A 22423-nucleotide genomic window follows, 5' to 3' on the forward strand; every position below is an offset into this window, starting at 1 on the left:
CAGGCACAATTGATGGGGTGGAATGATAAGCGGTAGATGAGTATCACCTCAAATATGTCCAGGTTTTTGCCCTGCAGAGAGAGCTCGGTGTCAAAGCCAACAGGAACCAGAGGGGAGCTCTGCAGGGCCCAGACGCAGGGGCAAGAGTCGGGCCCGCGGGGCGATGACTGCTCCTGTTCACACGCATATACAAAATGAAAATCTCAGTGAGGGCAAGGGTTGGTCAGATAAGAAGAACATTTTCAGTTTAATGCAAATGATCTGTGGAAGGAGCGGTGTGATTGAACAGACCAAATTTAGACATGAATGCATGATTTCTGCCACAGTGTTTTAAACAAACACTATCAGTTTCCAAGATTAGCCAAGTAATTAATCATGATGACAAAAAAAAAAAAAAAATCAAAGAAAAATATTTTTTGGAAGAGGAACAGAGAGAGAGAGAGAGAGAGAGAGAGTTGTTACACATGTATATTGTTATATATATTGTTTAAATATCATAAATAAGTTATTTTTACTATAGTAAATATAAAAATATGGTGCATAATACGATAGTTATACTGCAGTAAAATAACTATAGTCCCCAACAAAAGTAGTACTATGCTAAACTGTTGAAAATACTATGGTGCATTCAAATAAACCATGGTTCTGAATACCATGGTAGCGTAACCCACTATTGAAAATGTTTTGGATTTATTCACGTTTTAGAAGATAGAATTACTGATGACCTCCAAGTATAATAATAATAATTTATTTTGACCTTGAGAAAGAAAAACAGATCACTATATATATTATGACAGGTCGTGACCTCGTTGACTGTCTGTAAGACTGTCTGTAATGGTTGCATTTAGCGGTCAGGAGAGGGTAAAGCCCTGGGGGAGATAAGAGGGCGAACACTTACCCTGCTGTTATAGATGATGTGCTGACGAGGGCAGCTCTTATCATGAGTGCAGAGCTCATCCTTCACACACCAATGACACGGCCACATACTGCTAACACACGCCATGCACCTGCAGCAGATCAGATATGATACGATGAATGTGAAAGTGTGTGTTATTAAAGGGCAGTCAATACATGGGGTCACATATAATTTTAGTCCATTTATAATGTTAGTCACGGTTGCACCAAACATAGTCATATTGCAGCTTTTCACTCATTTTCCACCCTCTCGCTGAGACTCATTAAGAATTAAACAGGTCATGAAAGTATTGCACCCCAAAAGAAAAAAGAAAATTATATTTTGCATAAAAAATAAGGACAACAAATGACTTGAATACAAATGATTTTTAATTTTAATTAGCATGAAATTAAAAGCAGCACAAATACTATCACGATGTATAAGCACTATTAAATTTAAATGTCATTATTTTTAATGAGAATTAGATTTTTTACATTAATTTGCTTAAATGCCAAAAAGTCAGCTTTATTTTCTTAAAGGCAAGACACTACAGGCAACAGCATTGTTTTGTTTTTTTCAGGTACTGGACAATTTAGAGATTTTTGGGCTACTTTGCTTCCATAACATTCATAAGACTCTCACAGTCTTATGTCAGACTAGTGGAAAGAAAATAACCGAAATACACTTGTGTTTATTTTATTGCGCTATTTGTGACTGTAGATACATATCTTTAAAGGTTGTTTTCTCAAAAAGAGTTTTTATTCCTCCTGCACTGAGCCAGATATTTCCACTTCAGTAGCACTTGCATACACCAAACTTCACACATTTTTATTCCTATCCATATTCTGAAGGTTTTCACAGAAGGGATTTTTATAGATCATTCACTTGATTTATACACCACTTGAAATTTTGTTATGGCTGTTGACAGTAATATCTGATTTGTGGAGTTATAAAGAGAGATATCCAAAATCCCCTTTTGTAAAGATCTTTGACTGTAATATATCAACAAAATGAAACAAGAATTTTGAACCTGCCTTAATCCAATGTTCAGATTTCTGTTCTGGAAATATATGCAAATTAGTGTTTACTTAATTAGATAATGCCTCATTTGCATATTTAGACAAAATCTCAAAACTTGTAATAGAAGAAAAAGTCTTAATGTACTGTGATTAATCAGTTGAGGAAAGTATGGTGATAGTATTAGTTCAATTAACCCTACTGACCTGTGGTGTCTTGCCTTGAGCAAAACACTTACTCAATTCTTTATTACAGGCTGTATGAGATTCACCTAAACATGTTGCTTTTGTTTGTAACCTCTGTTATGACTGGCTTTCCTTGCTCACTCTCATTCCACAGGACATTATTAAATTACCATCGATGTGTGAACATTTTAATAAGCAAAACTTATTACGTCAAAGCGCTAAAGATTTCTAAACGTTTTTGTAGGTTCGCTTATGTAAAGGTGAACTGTTGTGTAGGAGCATGTTTACATAGTTCCACTAATTAAACTTGTGTGCATATGTACTTACGGTGAGGTAGAGTTGAGCCGTCCGACTGCTTTACAGTCATAAAAAGAGATATTTGTATGCGTGATGGTCACGTCTCCAAACTTCAGTGCTATTCGAACAGACACGTGATCTACAAAAAAACAAATATCAGTAAATGACATAACCAAAAATATTCAAAACTTCCTCTGTTTGACCAAGTTTTTCCACCTTGAAATGTGAGTACTCCTATTTAATATTTAACCATCCCTGCACAGTAAATACTGTACATCTACTGTATACGCTAGAGAGATGCCCAACTCATTGTCAGGATCTCTAAAAGCTTTAGTATATATTCCCGACGGACTGATATTTTCTAGTTGCACAGGAGATCAGCTAATACCCTACGTCAAAATAATCCCTGTAACCCAGATTGAACATCTATCAAATCAACAGAACTCTCTTTAAATATCTGCAAATCCATGCTATCGCACATTCACAACATGCATGCAAACATATTCTAAGAAACTAGATATTGCTGCACGTGCAGTTAGATAAAACCATGATAGCCAGTTTCAGATTACTAAGAATAAAAAAAATGTATTGTGAGTGTAACAGAAGCATGTTCTCTTGAAAGGAAATGGTTTGGGTTTCATTCCCCTCAGCTCAACAGTTGGTTGCTGGGATAAAACCGTCTTGGCAGTGCGATGGCGTCAGCGTGGCTCACCGTTGCCTGGTGGACTCGGGGGGAGCTGCTCTGGAGCTGGTGATTGACATGTGATTCTGTTCCCCATGACAACCGCAGGCTGAGCAGCCAAACTCCCAAAAGCACAAGATAGAGACTCATCCTTTGACAAGACCGGCAACTGTAGAACTGTGAAAGAGACCTTGAAAGCAGAGAAGAAAAAAAACAGATTTTAAGAATGTGCAAGGCCCTGGTTGGTCTTGTGAATACTAATAAGAGATATTGTCGATACTTTTGTTTGGATGCTGGTGAGGATTTTGTGCTTTGCTTGTTAAGACCAAGGTTTTCACTGTATGTAACCATCTGTTAGTGTTGCATAAGCTGAGATCTGCTGCTAACCGGTCAGTGCTGTAGCAAACCTACAATTCCTGACTCCTTACAAGAATGTTACTGTGCAGTTGAAGAGCTTGACGCGCAGTGTATTGATACAGTTACAATTGAAGCAAGAATTTGAGATGGGGCATATCAAAATTCTCTTTAAAAAAATCTAACATACCCAAGAGCCTTTTTGTTGGCAGTGCAACCTTAAACATTATTAGCTATTTACTATTCTTAGTCAGATGCAAATGCACTCTATATAGCATTTGATTCGAGAAACATCTGGATACGTTGGTGCAAGATGAGGCATTAACATTTGGTCCATTCTCACAGAAGCAAAACCATCTATATTTTTCCAATCAAAATGATAAGCTCTAATCTTAATGGCTAGCTTTATGTATTTTCCAGGAGTCAGGAAGTAGTAGTTTGTCTATCCACACCAAAAGCAAAAATGCTCTGAAGAGGCACAATATGAGCTGAGCATATCTGATGTTTAAAATCGAGTTGAGGAGCAGGACTTGGTTCAATGAGATTTCACTATGAAACACAGAAACTGACAAAATGTTGCTTTTTGCAGGATTTTTAAGAATAAAAACTCTGATAAAAATGGGAGAGATAGCTTTGATTGCTTTCTGCTTAGTCACATCATGCCCAGTTAGGCAATGTGTTACATGTCGGTCAGGGAGTCGCTTCCTGTCTAAGTAGGCGGCTCTTGGCTAAAATAGGCTGCAGTGAAGACCTCAGACTATAATGTGACAGCAGAGTGTGGGAGGTGATCTGGGACAAGGGTTCGTACCTGTGTCTGCTCTTCTCTGCTCTGGATGGAGGGGTCTAGACTCTCTATGGACACACACTGGCGGTCACGGCTGTAGCTCCAGATCCAGTGGTAAAGCTGAGCGTGCCGTGCACAGTCCATCTTCCTTGTGCATCTGAAACACAAACAAACAATGAGATAAGGGTCTGCTGAAAGTTACAGAGGATATGAAAGCAAAATGAAAAACTATAGAGGCCTCACAGAGATTTTTGATAAAAGCATCGTAGGTTAGTGCCTAGGCAGGCAGTATTAAAAGAAAACACAAAAACTATGTTGTTCATGTTGTTCTAACCATAATATTTTGTTAGAATGTCTGAGATTCTGTTTCTCATGTAACAAGAGTGGATTGCTATGTATGCTAACAAAAACAAATAAACATAAAAGCACTTCTAAAATATCAAAGTAAGCCCATATGCACTATATTCCAATGTGAGGAGAGACCAAATTGATAGGATTCATGAGATTTGAGAGCTACAGCAGAGAGGACGATTATTTGTGAATTACTTGTGGTTACTGTTCGTCTGTTCCTCATAAAAAGTTTCCATATGCTATCAAAAGACTTGGAATATAGTGCACAAGTTGCACAGATGACTTTTATGGTGCGGTTTTGTGCTTGTTTGATGCACTTTGGTGCTTATTGAAGTACAAGTTACAATCCACTTTTGTTGAAGGGAAAACAGAAGCTTGGAGACTGAAAAGAAAGAAAGAAAATAATGTGTCAAAACTACTTGGAGATGAACAGATGACAATTTCATTTTGGGGTAAACTAACTCTTTAAAAAGATAAATAGACACCATTGTTCAAAGGTTTGTGGTCAGTAAGATGTTTTTAATGTTTTTGAAAGAGGTCTCTTATTGTCATCAAGGCTTCATTTATTAAATTAAAAGACACAATAAAAACAATAATAATGTGAAATACATCACAATTTAAAACAACCTTTTTCTGTAATAAATGTAATTTATTCCTGTCATGCAAAGCTGAATTTTCAGCATCATTACTCCAGTCTTCAGTGTCACATGATCCTTCAGAAATTATTTTAATATGCAAATTTTTCTCAATAAATATTTCTTATCATTATCAATGTTGAAAACAGCTGTGCTGCTTAATATTTTTTTGTGGAAGCTGTAATGCATTTTTTTCAGGATTCTTTGAAGAATAGAATGTTAAAAATAATTTTGAAGTGGAAATCTTTTGTAAAATTACAAATATTTTTACTGTCACTTTTAATCAATTTAATGCAACCTTGCTGAATAAAATGATTAATTTCTTACCGACCCCAAACATTTGAACGGTAGTGTAGCATTAAATTATAGACTCATAATAATCCACAGAACAATCCCTAACAAAAAGTGTTAATAAATAACCCAAAATAGTTGAACCGGTAACGCAACTGCTGTTCTGTGGAAGCAGAAGTCATTGAAGAAATTATGAATATCTAAAATGATCTATGTAAATGATCTCCATATGATTAAATGCAATGTTTATGTAAAGTGAGGGGTGCGGCCTGATGGGAAGTGAGTGTTGAAAGAGCAGGCGGTGATGCGTAACAGCAGTCAAGTACCTGCCCTCCAGTGAACACCAGCCGCAGTAGGGATCTCTATTAGACAGACAGGAGTGGCAGTCTAAATGCTTCTGACACTGAGCGACATGGAGCTTTGTAACCTGAAACACACACACACAAATCAGAGGCCCTGAGCACCATTCTCGCATTGCAAAGTGATAAAACGCAAGACGACGCAACTTTTGCATGAGCGAACAGTGTGAAAATCTCTGATTCTGATTGGCCGCCAAGATGAATCCACCAGCAATTACTCGACAATGCAAAAAACAAAACCAGACTTTCATCTCGAGACAAAATCTGTCATTCAAATGATGTTTGTCAAAGTAAACGTGTAATCTCTCCTTTGAGAGCATGCATGTAACAGATGTCGTTTGTTTCAGTTGCTGGCAGTTGAAAGGATGTTGTTTGTCTCTCGTACCTTTCTTTCAGTTAATACGTAGACGTTCTGTTTGGTGGAGTCCAACAGCAGGTCAGCGTTAATGGGACTCTCAACATCCACCTCCACTGTGTCATATTTGGTACCAGTACCATTTGCATGCAGGAACACCTGCAATAAAAATAAAGGCACATGAGGCACAACTTTCCAAAACAAAGCCCATGATTTAAGGTATCACTCATGTCTGTAGCAAAAACGCTTAAAATTATGCTCTTAAGTTGAATACTTACAATTAGCGGTTTATTCAAAAGCATGAACAACAGCAAGCATTGCTAATCAACGCTTTCACATACATATGCATATACAAAAGACACACACGTTGGCCACAAAGCTCCAGCGAGTTGCAATCTCAGCAGGCCGGTGGGTTTTCAGCATCTTGCAGGCAAGATAACCGTGGGCTGTCTGTGATGAGTTCTGCCTGAGGAGAATTTTGGGTGGTAAACAAGCTGCTGTTTCAGAGTTTCGCCGTTAATATTTCATACAGCACCAGAGGGGATTGAAGGATGAAAAACTTCAAGTGTGGCTCCCACCACCCCTATCAGCCGACCCAGAGCGCACCGCATGTGACCGACTCCCTTGGGATCGGTTCTCCCCAAGGCGCTTGCAATAAGCATTCAGAACATGTCCTCTCATGCTGATGAGGCAGCCGCTCGCACACAAACACACACACACAATCACACCACCTCCGGGCCAGACTGGGCCAGCCACGAGCCGTAAATACCCCACATTCCCAGATTGAAACTAGGCAAAATTGGCAGATCAAAATATATTCACCCCTAAAAATGCCAAAAACATACCGTGATAGAGCAAACTGAATGTGTTTCCCAAGTTTGAATGAATATTGCACAAGGATCTTTTGCCTGAAAGATCTTAAAGGAATAGTTCATCCAAAAAATAACAACGCAAACATTATTTATTCATCCTTCTGTGGTTTATTCCAAAGTCTTCTGAAGCCTATAGCTGTTATTTACGGTTAATAACTTTACTGTTATTGTTACTTGGTATCAATTACTATTTCTGAACCTGAACTTCAAATGTCGGAGCTTTGCCAAAAGGAAAGATTTTCTGTAAATTATGACTTAAATTTATCTTATTTTGGTCATATGGACCACTTTTATTGTGCTCGACAGGTATTTTGATTTCCACAGAAGGAATAAAGTAATACAGGCTTTGGAATGATGGGTGAACTATTACTTTAACTGAAACCAAATCCTAGCGTGTAAAGTATAAGGGTTGATCATTATGCATTTTTCACCTTCCATGATTCATAAATTTAATTCTACACCGTTCCACCTCTAAGATCACAGGAGCTTAAGACATGCATGCACCCTCTTGTCCATTTGCCTTAAATAGCAGCTTGAGTTTTTCTGCTTTGAAAGGTGATCTTCAAATACACTGTCTCACTTCCAGTGGCCTTGAACTGTAGGCCTCAAACAAAGGATACAAAAGTGTCCAAACTGCAATCCAATTTTGGCAGCAAAAACTCCCTGTAATACCTCCCCAAAACTTTGTCCTGATAAACAATGTAACACTGTTTGAACTCTGACTGAACCAACCGATTTTAATAACATAATATTGCCATGCTGTAGGGTGGTTTGCTCATTACTAGAGAGTTAGTGCTTAATGACAGATTATGATTACTCCATGTGTTTGCTTTTCAATAAAGGAGTCTTTAATGATGGTAAACAGCCTTTAAAATTCAGTTGTTCATGCTGATTTTTCCCATTATGCTTCAGTGATGGATGGTGGGTATTTAATGGTTAAGGATTTGTGCTGCTAACACAACCATTGCAGGTTTAGTGCCATTAAAGCATGATGCAAGATGAAAAAACAGCATGGCCAATAATAGGTAACAGTAAGTCATACCTTGTGCAGTCTTCCATTTTTGTCTCCTAGCAGTACTATGGTGTGGCCAACTTCAGTTGCTGTTGCGACAGCAGTGATGGGAGGAGTCCAGGTGAAAGCGGGCGTGGCCTCGAGAGCAATGGCGCTGGCAATGGGGCTGGGTGTGTGTTCACCTCCGCATGGGTACTTATTCAGAGAGTCCTGCACAACCCCAAAAACATTACATTTCCTATATCCATCATCAAATATATTTATCACACAGTTCATGATTATAGCACATGGAAAGTATTTATTATGTAGTAATTAGGGATGGAACAGTCTGGAATTCAACAGTTTTCCTCTCTCTCTCTCTTCATATTAAATTCAAGCTGCAACCTCACAGCTTGGCCAAAATGTGATATTTTGGCACTTTAGAATCAATAGTGGTGCAGCAATGGAGCATGAAAACACTATCAGTATGGTTTTAGTACGGCGCTCTGTCTGCATTAGTGGAAGAATGCAGACTGCAAAGTTAAACGGAGCCGAATGTCATGAAAACCACTCAGTTCCGGAATATTTATGCATACCGGTTCTGAAAAAAAAACCTATTCTCGATTCCCAACCCATAAACTGATTATATGCCACCGCTGACAACTTTATTTACTGCACAGAGGACTCAATTTCTGCCTACCTTTACTGGCAGTGACAGTAGGGAGGAAATTATTGGGAGAGTTGCAGTACATTAAACCACACTACCCGTCAAAAGTCTGGACACTTGAATCATCAAAACCATCTGATTTAAATGCTTGTGTTTGAATTCATGACATAGTTTTGAATATAAAACTGTACATTTATTAGACAAGTTTGACTGTAAAGTGAAAGAAAAGCTGCCAGTAAATGCCCAGCACACATTACTCCTTCAATAATTTTAAAAAGCATCCAAGGATGCACCCCATTAAATTGGCTGAGAGAATTTCCGCAGTCTGCAAAGCTGGAATAAAGACAGCAAGATGCTCAAATACAAGAGCTGATTTTTTTTCACATTTAGTTTTAATGACTTGATATGGAATAAGATATGGAATCTTAATAATAAATAACAAGTAGGTGTGTCCAAACTTTTGACTGTTAGTATACATGCAATGGCATGCAAGTTTCTAATATATGCAACTTGGCTGTACTTGGAATTCAGTCAAACGATATATAAACAATTTAGGAATTAATGAATGTTAAATGTTTTGGAAATAATGAGGTTCGAGCTAATCACACAGACAGACAGACAGCTGTGTGCCCACATGCTTACAATACTGAGACAAAAACCCTGAGAGACGACACATTATGAACAATTAATATCCAAAATGCAAGTAGAATATTAAAACGGATCTCAAAAACTGGATGAGTACAAAGTTTCCAAAGTCAACTATGAACATTTGGATAGTCCCAGAAACATCCTGTCCTTGCTGTGAGCATACAAAAATCAATACTAAAAAAGCTAAGCTGCTTTTATTATGGTGTCTGTCAAACCCAACCCATCATCTATCCATGGCTGGGAGTGATTTTTAGATGCACTCTCACTGGAGACAGCCGTGGGTCTGTGTGTCCTGACCTGACGCTATTCTGGAATTGCAGCTGTCAGTGGACGGACAGACACAATACCTTAGCTAACAGACCAAGGGGAGTGGCCACACAGAACAGTGGCACACAACTGAAGTCAAAGGAGGTCACATATACAAACATCATACACACCTACTGCTTTGTTGACAATGAGAATAGCCATCCATTCTGCAGTACTTCCTATGAATTATTGAGATGGCTATAACTGTTAAATTTGCAACAAGAACATCATGACCATGAAGTCAAAATGAAATAAGAACTGACCCTCATTTGCTTCTTTAGTTCCCTTTCCCGGATATTTTGCACATAAGGAAAAAATTTTTTTTCCATGCAATTAAATGAACAGAGTGGAGCATTCAATCTTCAAAAGGAGCATGAAAGTACGCTAAAAGCAATCAAAATGAGACCCGTGTTACATTCCAAGTCTTCTAAATATGATAATGCTGTGTGAGGATCAGACCAAAATTTAAGTCATTCCGGTCTGTTGTCCCCATAAATTTCAATGCTTGGGGAAAAACAACATCTTTGGAATCTTTGGAACAGTAAAGTAAGTGTTTAAATCATTATGTACATAGTGACATGGTCTAAAAGTGATTTGCATAATATCAGCAACTGCTGATTTTTTAAAAACCTTTATGACAAGCTCACTAAGAGACAGAAGTCATATTAGATACAGTGAAACGTACACATTAAAAGTGGTGTCATTATTGTGTCTTTGAGGTCAGAGGTTCAGTGGGCTTCTGTGTGTGTTGGTCACTGGGGCGGTGAGCCCAGAGAGGATGTGGGTCAGCAGAACTCAAACCAGCTGTGACGTTAAGCTGGATTTAACCACCTCCCAGAGGCTACACACACAGACACCACGCCTTTTCATTCCCAAGTTCATACTAATACACAATACCCCCTTCCACACCGCAAGAGACACATGAATAGAACATTACCCAATCTCCATTAGTCCCCGTACCTCCTTCCCTCCCCTTCCTTCACTCTAAAACAAAACCTCTTTAGATTTCGCTCCAGTACTCAAATTCTCCAGTACTCATTTGTCACACTTAAAACAAACCATAAACTACACAAACCACAGTATACCCAAAATTACAGTATAAAAACCCTATTCGCTACTACTTGTTTGTTATGCTAAATGACTATTACAGACAAATAAACTTTCGGTTGCATAAACCGAAGACGCAAATACTCAAGAGGAAAGATTTAGAATCAGCCCTGTAACATGCAGAAATCTGGGAGCTACCGCTGCATTTGTTATGCTGTGCAGATTAGCACTGGCGCAGACAGCTGGACGCTAATCTGTGTCAGCACTGAGGCAGCTGCCACTCGCCCAGACTTACACCCCTGTCGGAAAAAAGCCCCAGCTGACCCTGATCTGTCGCCAAGAAACCACACACCATGCTGCCTTACACGACCCAGCTAATGGGCTGATATCTTGCTAGCTATATATTCCCACTTATCGCTCTTTAGCTGTGGATTTAACCCTCATTAAAAAGCCGCTACATTCATGGAGCCACTCCCTCCTGCTAAAGGAAAGTCTTTTGAAGCCATGTTGAGGTAGGTGGGTACTGAGACTGGCAATATAAGCGGATACCTAAGTGCCAAAAAAAACAGCGTAAACCCCAATCTCATTGGCTAATGTTGGAATTATGCTGTTATTTTTGGGGGGGAGGGTCTAAAGTGGAACTGATTGTGAATGGTGGAAGGGGTTTAGGGAACTACAGCCTGAAAAAAAAAAAAAAAAAAAAAGGGGAGCAAAATTTAATTTTTGTTGGATCAGTTGGCACATCAAAGGCCCTTTGAGAACAACATGATGAATTTCAGTGGGTTGTAATCCTCTTTAAGGAATTACTACAAACACAGGCCAACAACTTACCTGCGGGAGCTTCAGACAACTGGAGGACACTTCGTACTCTATATACGCCTTCTCCTTGTTGTTGGCATCTTTGCCCTCCTGTGTATAACACAGTAGCTGGGCGCCATGCAGGGCTTTATCCAGCTCCTCCACCTTGTACACACAAAGAGCCGACCGGTCTGAGGGCGTGGGAGTCGATGCCTGCCCCATAGCCATAGCCACAAACAGCATGGGTTGTTCGTGATGATGGCCAAGTACGGCCGCCTGTGCCAGATTGTATCCTCCACCGCAGGAAAGCGGCACCTCCACATAAGAGTAGAAATTGAGGTCGCCTGCACAGAGTCTTGAAACATACGTCCGATATTCTCGTTTGCCCCACACGTCACGCCGAGAGAACACAAAATAGACATAGTTATTGTGGGGAAAAGCCTTCACAAAGTGGTTGTTGTATTCAGAGTAGCTGCCTACAACCAGCTTTCCAAGTTCTTCATGGGAAAATGCTAATGCAGAGTGTGGGGCGACTGAGGTTAAGCGTCGCATCGTGATTGGCGGGATCCCACCAGGTCCTTTACTGGTGTAGCCCCGCCCAACAAACAGAACTTTCTGCTCCACCACCACACCAACCGTGGACACTCGAGGGTCGTTTGCTGCCACATACTGCGTGTCCACAGGGTTGTCGGTCTTGTATATCACCTGAGAGACGTTCTCCAAGCTTCGCGTCTCACAGATGCCCTGCAGGACAGTCCCGCACACGATCAGGCTACGTTGTTCCCTTTCTTTGACCTCTTCCAGCAACAAAAGCTTGTTGGTGTTGTCTGTGGTTTCCGCCTGGGTGCAATCGGTGGGGTTAATGGGGGGTAGGCAGTCCGGGCTGTCCAGTTTAGGCCCTGTTTTGCCCCAGGAGAGCAGCTGCAAGTCTGGGGATAGGTGATAGAGCACATTTACCGCTCCCACATAGACGTGGCCCGAATGGGTGTCGAGCAGGAGGTGATTGAGGCGGGAGCCATTAAGGGTGATGAATGTAGGGGGGCTTTGAAGATGACCGGGGGCCAGAGGCAATACCAGAGGCCACCACAAGATGGCGAGGAGCAGCAACAGGGGAGCAGCAGCTGGCATGGCACCCCCTCACCTGCTGAAAGAGATAGAGATCAAGAAGAGAGAAAGAGAGAGAATGCAGGTTGAAAAGAAGCATGCATTAAGAAAGAATTCAGAATGGTGAGAACGTAAACAGGGAAAAAAGTTAGTGAGCAAAGTCAGAAAAGTAGAGGCAACGTGCATGAAGAGAGTTATAGGGAGGAAGTGAAGATCAGGGAAAAGACAGTAAGGAAGAGGGAGAAGGGCAAGAAAAGTTGAGTATCACATGAAAAGGAAGGAAGATAGTCAGAAGGCAAAGCAAGATAGTCCGTGTTAGCGGAAACCAGAGAGAGAGGAGGTGATTCAGATGGGTGATCGAGAGAGAAAGATAAAGATACAGAGAGAGAAAGGGAGTAAGAGAGGGGGGGGAAAGAGAGAGAGAAGACAAATGTTAAGTTAACAGAAAAACACCACAGAGAATACCTACTGCTGCACATCACCATGCAGCACAAAGACTACAGGCTTCAAACACACTCTTTTGTTCTTCAAAGTCCTGCCACCTTCACACAGGCGGTGAAGGATGCTTGAGTGAGACTGCCAGGCTTTGGTCCAGTGCAATAAAAGACACGCGTCTGAGACGAAGAAACACGCAGTAATACTGGAGTTTACTTCAGAAAAGTCAGAATGCCAGCGTACAAGCGGCATACGCAAGAGAGGGTGATAAAACGTACCAAAGTGCGCCAGATGCGGGTTCCTGTTATCATTAAAACCTATGGTGTTTGTGTCAGCCTCTGGGTGTCTGACTCACTGTTTACTGGCCAATCCTGACTGCCGCAAGATGACATGAGAACACATGAAGTGTTCCTCGGAATTATCGAGATTTGAGATAGTGAGATAGAAGGAAAGAGAGGGAGAGAGTAAGTGGGGAAACAGAAAGAGAAATTGTGTGCGAAAATATGAGAGCGCTGATAAAAAGTAATAGAGATGTGAAGAAGTTAGGTGCTAAATTATGCATGATGCCTGTAGCTGTTGCCTTTCTGGTTTTACTGATGAAACTGAGAAAACCGACACCGCTTTAATCAACCACTCGAAAGTCACAAGCATCAGCTGTTACATTCAGTTATCAACCTCTGAACAAAACCGAGAGAAAATAAAGAATCATCTGATGCAATAACACCTAGATTTTCATTTTCTTCAGAAAACGCGTGGTGCATCCCATGCAGAACTCAATGCCATGATGCGTTACTATTGCATTATGCGCTGCTATTGCTATGGTCAGTTCTAAGTTGGTGGGTTTTTTTTTACTTGTTGACATGCTAGGATATTCTGGGTGGTTGCCAGGGTGTTAATATGCAATTGCTAAAGTTTTCACAGTTTAAAGCTTAATGTTATATGGCTGCTAGGTGGCTCAAGACAAAAATCTACCCCAAACCTATATACTTTCTAATGAAAAAAAACTACTAGTTTTGTGGTTTGATCTGAGCTGGTCTTAGCTGGTTTAACTGGAGTTAAACAGCAAGTGTGCCTGACCAACTAAAAAAAAATACCCAAAAACTAATCTAAAACCAGACAAAAGACCAGCCTGACCAGGAAATGTACATTGATCCAATTCTGCAACGACTTCCTCTATAACTTACAAATATTAATGCTCTCTTTTCAGAACTAAATTGAACTCCACAGCACAACTCTTCTCAACAACACACACAATTTGAGCCATCATTCACATCCGTAGCACAAGTAGTGTGAGATGAGTTACACGCCAAGGTGTAATATTTAGGGTTAGGAGTTCATTCAAATCCCTAAGCCTAAGCATGAACAATAGTAATAGTTATGCTTGCATTCAAGTCAAGTCTAGATAGAGGCTTGACTAATTTCTGCCAGTACGCCAAACACGATTCCATTTTTGAAGGAGAAAAAGTATCAGAGCAAGAAAGTTATAGAGGGAAAAGAAATATTCATCTTTAATTCATATCACAGCAGCCAAGAAGTCTTGAGGGCCTAGTATATGAGAGATGAAGAGAAGGACCAAAGGAGAGGAGGGGGAAAAAAATTCCAGAGAAGCTAGAGTCTATCAGTATGCATAACATTTTACCTCGTCTCCACCTTCAAAGGGATGGTGGGTAAGAAAAGGACAGTTTGACATGCTGCTGAGATTAGCCACTTCTTTTCAATTAGGCTTTGGATTGGGGAGTTCACGCGCCACCTTGTTTATGAAGCCTGAAAACTGAACATCACTTTGTACGGTGTCTCTTGTCTACCTAGCTTAAGGACTTGTGCTAGCCACGTTTAATGAACATGATCAAAAGGAACGAGCTCAGAGAGCCTATGGACCGCCAGATGATTTTTCTTATCCTTAGTCATGACCTGTTTCGTCAAGGTCTTGAACAACAGGATCTGGAAAAGCTAAATGATGCTGACTTGCATTCAGAGTAGAAAAAAACACTTTGATAATAAGCTGGCATGCTTTAGATATTCCGCAGTCAGCAAAAAAGATTCTAGAGCATTTTTTCAAGTGGTCATTTCATGAAAATTAAAATTTCCCTTGATCTTTTATTAAAAAATAAGTTCAATATAGGCTATGACACATTCTGATGTTAGGCAAACCAAAATAGTTACGAAAAGTCAGGTTTATGTTTTTTACTCATTTATGATTTATTTTTCTCATTTATTTTCTAAGACTGCACACAACCAGCCCAGTTCAAAACTCTTGTTTTAGTTCAACGGTTAATTAACACATTTTCCACATTTGTTTCTTACTACCTCTAAATGTAGTTTGGCATGTGCAGAATTCATCATGGCTACGATGTCTATATAAATATCAACACCTATACAGTTTTGAATGACCATGTGAACAAAGCCAGTAAACAAAGTCTAGCAAATCTCTATATTTACATTTACGGCTGATGCTTTCTTCCAAACTGATGTACACTGCATTCAAGGTATACGTTTTAGTAGTTGATGCATTGCCTGGGAATCGAATTCCTGCTGTTGTCATTGCTAGCACTCATGCTCCATTGTTTGACCAGGAAAGCCTGTAAATCATAACAGAGGTCATTTATATATAGCAGTCTTACAGTTGCGAAAGCAGTCTGATGCGCTCTACAGTTAGAAAGTGGATGGGAAATGCTTGTGAAATTCCAAATTCTGACTATTCTTGCACACCTTGTTTAAAATTGAGATACAAAGTAGGATATCATACTGGTATCGAAAAGACAATATGTAAATGCTACATGTATCTATCTTACATGAATACATCAGTGAGGCGTTCACAGCCCTAGAGCGTTTTCATAGCGAGAGGGTGTGTCGCCACCACTGTATCCTCACCGAAAATCTAACCGAGAGTGGCAAACAGAAGCGGAACGGAGAGCTTGCGATTGAAACCCACCCAGGGTGCAACCATTCCTACATAGATCCACCTAACAGCAGCAGACAGGGTGAGAATGTCACAGAACAAAAGTGTGCTAAAATGGAGCATGCAGGAGGTCTCTTATGCTTTCAAAATAGGCAATTTCACAGCTTGAATTAGGTCGAGCTTTTGCAGCATCAGCATTCATCATTTTTTTTACTTAAATGGTAATAACTGTTTCGGGGCATCATGGGAGCGAGTGAGAACACACTCCCTATTCACTAGGAAAGAGGAATAGCCACTGCCTTTGTGATGAGCAATGGAAAAAGCTTGGGAAATATATTGGAGACGAGCTCTTCCTTACACACGCACACACAAAGAACTGGGACTTGACAAAGGGAGGAAATAAATAGAGGTTGGTTTTGCAGCAAACTACTGTAAAACCAGACAAATAGCTATTATACTTAATGCATATCGCTAATAACAGCTTTTGCAATATGTAAACATGTTTTAAATAGGGGGTAGCATAGTATATCACCCTGAAAGGTGCAACCAATTTAGGGAGAGCCATTTCGATTGCAGGCTGACCTCTGACCCTTGCTGGAAGCGATTGTGCCGCCCATTTCTTTAGTGTGTGTACATTCACAATCTCTGTAAACTTCCTCTCCTGCACAGAAGCATATTCAAACAAAGCTCATACTTACTAGGTTGCTACACTCACTCAACACTCCAGAAACAGACACGCTAGTAATTATAGTGAGCATGTGTGTCTAATTTCTTTGCCGAGTGCATATTACACAAATATCAGACACAAAGCTTACTAGTACACACAAAGCTTCCAGACAGACACACTTTCCACACACGCAAACCCCACAAAAAATGAAGGACATCACACAAAGCATACAACTGGCACATTCAAAAAAAGTGAGCCTCTGTGTGTGTAAAAAAAAAATGAGACGAGCTTCAGAGGCCAAGACTCCTCAATGGGGGTGAGCCAACAGACAGACATGCGAACCCCACCCATGCTGTGTGCTTGCGCTATCAGAGGAAGGAATCGCTTCGGCAGGCTTGACATCTGACAAAACGTCTCCTCTAATTTAAAACACTGTCTGAACTGACGGTGGGTGTAACTATCATCGACCTTAAGGATGCATCCCTAAAGTATTCAGAAATGTCGACTGATCAATATTGATTTTTAAATGACTTCACAATTTCCCCCCAAATTTACATCCTTCAATCTAATGGAGCTTTAATGCAAAATTCTGCATGTACAAGCAGATGCATGTAAATTCATGAACGCTAATCATGCCCTTCCAGCAAAAGCCTAATTTTTAGGCAAATTTTTGAACTTCTCAGATGAGATGTTTGCTTCACATTCGAGCCTGTACCTGCGACACAAAGAGGGCGTAGGTCGGGTGAGCGGTCACAGCAGGTGGCAGGGGCAGCTAGACTTTGAGTGGAAATTAACCTGGAAATCTGATGTGACACAAAGCATCTTGCGATATGCACCACTGCGTCTCGTCAAAACATCTCTCGTCATTTAAACGCATCTGAATTCATAAAGCATCTGAAAAGTCTCTGAATTCATAAGACAATGCAAGACCCAGTATGCAGTAAATTAATTGGATAGTCCACCCAAAAATATAAATTCTGTCAGAATCTACTCACCTTTATGTCGCACTAAACCTGCATGACTGATTTTATATTACGGAACACAAAAGACAACAAGGTAACACTTTACAATAAGGTCTCATTAGTTAATGCATAACTAACATGAACTAACAATGATCAGTACATTTGCTACAGTATTTAGCTATAGTAGTTCATGTTAGTTCAGGTCCATTAATTAATATTAACAGATACAACTTTTGATTTGAATAATGTATTAGTAAATGTTGAAATCAACAGTAACTAAGATTAATAAATGCTTTAGAACTATTTCTCATCGTTAGTTCATGTTAAAATGTGTGAAGTGACATACTGCCAAGTATGGTGACCCATACTCGGAATTTGTGCTCTGCATTTGCTCAAGAGCACCTCAGTCGTGGTATTGAGGGTGGAGAGAGCGCTGGACATTCACTCCCCCCGCCTACATTCCTGCCGGCCCGAGACTCGAACCCGCAACCTTTGGATTACGAGTCCGACTCTCTAACCATTAGGCCACGACTTCCCAATGTTAACTAATGTACCTAACAAATGGAACCTTATTGTAAGTGCTACCAAAGATATTTTGAAAACCAATAAAATTGGAGCCAGTATACTGACTTTCATTGTACACTCTCAGAAAAAAAGGTACTAGAGCTGGCACTGGGGTGGTACCCTTTCAAAAATTACCAATTTGTACCATTTAGGTACTAATATGTAAACCTTAGTTACTGATATGTTCCTTTAAGGTACTAATATGTGCCATTTAGGGGTAAATAAGGTACAAAGGTAGACCTTTTGAAAGGTTACTGCTCCATTGACCGCTTTTATACCTTTTGTCTGTGCATACTATATGAACCAAAAATATCTTCCATGTTCTACAGATGAAAGAAAGTCATGAGAGTTATTAAATGCTGACAGAATTATCATATATCCTTTTAATTACCACATCCTTGCAAAAGCTTGATTAAAAAAACAAGTCATTTTTGGCTTAAGTTCTCATAAAGTAAGTACATTTGCGTCACGTCACACAAAGCAGATCGGGTGCAGATTGGTGGAGTTGTCGCAGCAGGTGAGACTGTGCCATGCTAACGCAGGTGTCAGGGTGGAAATAAACCTGGAAATTCGGTACGAGACAAAGACAAAGCATCTCCCAACACGCATCATGTCTGGTGGAGATGGGCACATCGCGGAGCTGCCGCTGATTATTACAGCGTTGGCTCTTTGAATGCGTACCGAGAGTGAGAGTGACTGGGATTTACAAGTCTCTTTGATGCCATGCATGAAAGTGTCAGCACACCAAGTGTGTGTGTGAGCGTGCAAGAGAGAGAGTTTGTGAGAGTGTGTGTGCCTGGGGTGTGCAGTGGTTAATCACCACCTCTGTGCGGAGGGAGGGTGGGCAAGTTCTCATTTCCATACTCTACGCCCAAGCAGGAGGGGGTGATACTTTGGGAAATATGGAACTAGAGAAAGGAGAGAGAGAAGGTGGGGAAAATTGAAAAAAAAGAAGAGAAAGGCAAAAAAACAACAGAGAACACGTCTGGCTGTTTGAAGAACACAAAGCGGGAGTGTGATAAAATACGCCGATTAGTAAAGTAACCTCGTGCATATTTCATCGCAGACAGTTGTATGCTACTCAGACTCCTAAAAGACTCTCTGCTTCGTATTTACTCAATCTTTTCTTCCTCCCACCGCGCCATCTCAACTATCTTTATATCTGTGTTGCAATCTGTCCTCTGTTACCAGCAAAGCCTCCTCTCCTCATCGCTGCTTTATACTCTCCAACTGAGCTCATGAATATTTCGCGCATATTTCATGCACGCTGCTAGATATCTGATATCATCAGGGTGTTTCGGCAAGAAGAGCAAGAGGTTAGCGGTGCCGTTTACGTCCTGCAGGAATTCTTGCTGGAGAAAACACGGCTGCGGTCGAACTAAGTGAGTCAGGCAACCAATCATCTAAGGCTCCCTGTAATTATCACCTCTCTGAACAAACAAATATGATGACATCTTATTTTGATGGTAATGAGCCGTAATGGCCACAATGGGAGATATAATGATGCTCAAGCAAGCTTTTATCACAGACAAACTCTGTGAATCTGCAGGAAAATGACACGAAGTGGCTCTTTTGAATGCAACCTACAGGTAATCACAGTAAACCTTTTTTTTAAAAAGTGCCATTTAAATTTTACGCTGATTGAATTCAACAGTTCTGGCAGGTTAGAAAGGTGCACATCTATATTCATAAGCTGGATGAGTGTGAGAAGTGCGTCTACTCTCTGTGAATTTTAAAAACAGTTCTGGAACCATCAACCGTATGATGATGATTATTAGGTTTCACCCTCGGCTCTCATTTTCACACCGGCAGACTCTCTCACTTCATGAGCAGCCCACACTGCTTTCATCACCACCTTGACAAGCATCTGCGTGCATAAAAATGCAACATTAAATATTTGATGGGGGCAGATAAACATGCTCACTCCAGTGAAACAGACAGGAAGGGAGCTGCCACTAAATTCACAGGCTACTTTGTACATTACACACCATATTTAATAGCTGTTTTAGAGGCTGAAAACAACAACAACAAAAAAAACACAGCTGTATGTTTTGTCTGCCCAGCTCAGGGAGCATATTAATGACTTTGAATGAAGGTTCCCTAAAGCGTTTACAAGCCAAACATTTTACAAGATAAGGGCTGTCTTTGAAGAGGGAAAGAAAATGCAAATTCGCAGGAGTGCAATTTCAAATTAGAGACTAAAGGGGGGAAAAACTTGTTTGTGGGTACCGGGTGCACGAAACAATAAAAGAATGTCAACACGAGCAGCAAATTACGCCCCCCATATGCTGAACGCAAGGTGAAAACCCACCACTCCTCAGGGACTAAAAGGGAGGAGGCGTTTAGAAAGGAAACAATGGAGTCGTAACAACGGGGGGAGCGCATGAAAAAAGAAAGAGAGGGTGAAAAGAGATGTTCGGGTTTCATGAAACTTGGTACGGCTCGCTGAAAAGACACAATCCCAAACGCGACTCCTAGAGTGGCACGCCACACCTCCCGGAGGAATAGTACAATAACCGCAAGCTGCTGATACAGAGGCTGGAAAACCACTGAGTAAATGTGTGATTAAACATCTAGTTATCTTCCAATTAAGCCTGAATACATTAGATCCGCTCCACAACAGGTTAGCGTGGCATTTGAGGTCTTTGACTAGTCACCTTGGACTAATTGGAGTCTTGTGAATAGGATGTCAACGCAGCTGTCTGATAATGTTGTTTCAGATGCATTGACATTCATGTGATGTTATTTATCTACAGTGACAGACTAAATATAGTTTTATAAACAGAGCTGAATGAAAAGGATTTAAAAATTGAAAAGCATTAAAGAACAAATGTAATTTAGATAGCAATTCTCAGTTTAAAAATGTTTGCATACTATATTTCAATTAGCAGGCACTTAAAAAAGATGAAAACCATTTTGCTAGTCATGTTTCTTTTTTTCTTTTCAATCAAAGTGAAGCTTGTTAGAGCTTGAAATAGAATGCAAGAGCAAAAATCAATGAATACTCTCAGAGGTCTGTCCCAGACTGCAGGCAACCTTCTGAAAGGTTATAAAATATAAACAGAACATACTGAACAACGAGCTGAACACAAAGATGCATTATGTTCAGTGCTCTCATGGTAAGTTATGAAATACTAAATGAGATTCCTGTCAGGTAAATGAAAACAATACATTACTCCTAATCACAATACTTAATTTAATGAACCCAAAATCAAATAACTTCTCCATTGACATTCACAATAACTTAATGTAACATAACCATAAACATTTCCCTCAAACACAGTCTTTTTTTCCTGAAATGCACTTATTTGAATCTTTAAACGGCAAAAGATGAGCACCGCGTGGTTTTGAAAGCATCTACAGATGAACTAATTCAGCGCTCAAAACACCCAAAAACACCTAAAAGTTTCTCAGCGAACTGTGCTACTCACTTCATTCAGCGGCACTGCGTTTCATCCCCTTTCAAGTCAAAGCGAAAGTCTTATTAATTTTTAAAACAACAACACAAGCGTTTGAAAGTGAACCCGGTAAATCCCATTATGCGTGTGCTACATTGTAGTGAAGCGGCTCAGACTCCAGCGAGCAGCGCGAGCGGCTAGGGGTGAGTGGGCGGGGCTTTCCGAACGTCATGAAACAGTTTCAATGAAGCGCTTATGGAGTGGGCGGGGCTTGCCCTTACGTAGGGGAGGTACTACAGGTGAACAGACAGACAAAACATTTTGCTTTTATATTAGCATTTTAGTTTTCAGACATGACTGCCTTTTTGTTGATGATGAAGCAAAAAAAGCATTTTATTTTATCTTATTTATAATGAATAAATATAATTATTATTTGTGTCAACATTATTGACTTTTTCCCCTCACTGTTTTTATTGTGCTTATTGATATTCAGTATTAATGCCTTTTTTTTTCATTAAAGGTGCTCTAATCGCTTTTTTAGGAGTAGCACACAATGACACCTTATTATCTGACAGATATCACTGAAACGATTATAATAATTAGTGATATTTAGCCAATTAGAAAATGTAATCAATCAAAAACACTCTGTGCCTGTCAATCAATTCGAGGGCAGGAGGGAGAGGGCTTTTGTCTGAAGTTAGCAAAATGGCTGAAATGAAATCATTAACAGCTCCTTCAATGAAAATTTTACTTTTTAAGAAAGTGCCAACAGAACTTTTTTTTTTTGCATTCTGATTTCATCTTAAAATATGCAAATTGGGAAAATAAGTAAATAATACTACAAATCTGCAAAAGTGATG

At 40.0% G+C, this 22423-nt stretch overlaps 1 protein-coding gene across 2 annotated transcripts in view; it reads right to left on the reverse strand.

Annotated features, from left to right (window-relative positions):
* Positions 1-21709, reverse strand: part of LOC306849663 (plexin-B3-like) — a 42044-nt gene extending 20335 nt beyond the window's left edge. Inside the window, exons 1-10 of one of the 2 annotated variants that reach the window (XM_079384855.1) lie at positions 21597-21709; positions 11568-12675; positions 8120-8299; positions 6236-6364; positions 5818-5918; positions 4239-4371; positions 3107-3266; positions 2425-2533; positions 899-1007; positions 48-173 (exon numbers count right to left, since the gene is read on the reverse strand). In XM_079384855.1, the coding sequence (XP_079240981.1) occupies positions 48-173; positions 899-1007; positions 2425-2533; positions 3107-3266; positions 4239-4371; positions 5818-5918; positions 6236-6364; positions 8120-8299; positions 11568-12662 (2142 nt within the window). In that variant the 5' untranslated portion in view covers positions 12663-12675; positions 21597-21709. Of the gene's footprint in view, positions 1-47; positions 174-898; positions 1008-2424; positions 2534-3106; positions 3267-4238; positions 4372-5817; positions 5919-6235; positions 6365-8119; positions 8300-11567; positions 12679-21596 lie in introns of both variants that reach the window. The other variant, XM_079384854.1, reaches the window with a different exon arrangement.
* Between the last annotated feature and the right edge of the window lie 714 nt (positions 21710-22423).

This window comes from Barbus barbus (genome assembly GCF_936440315.1).
Source record: "Barbus barbus genome assembly, chromosome: 29".
In the NCBI taxonomy this organism is placed as follows: Eukaryota; Metazoa; Chordata; class Actinopteri; order Cypriniformes; family Cyprinidae; genus Barbus; species Barbus barbus.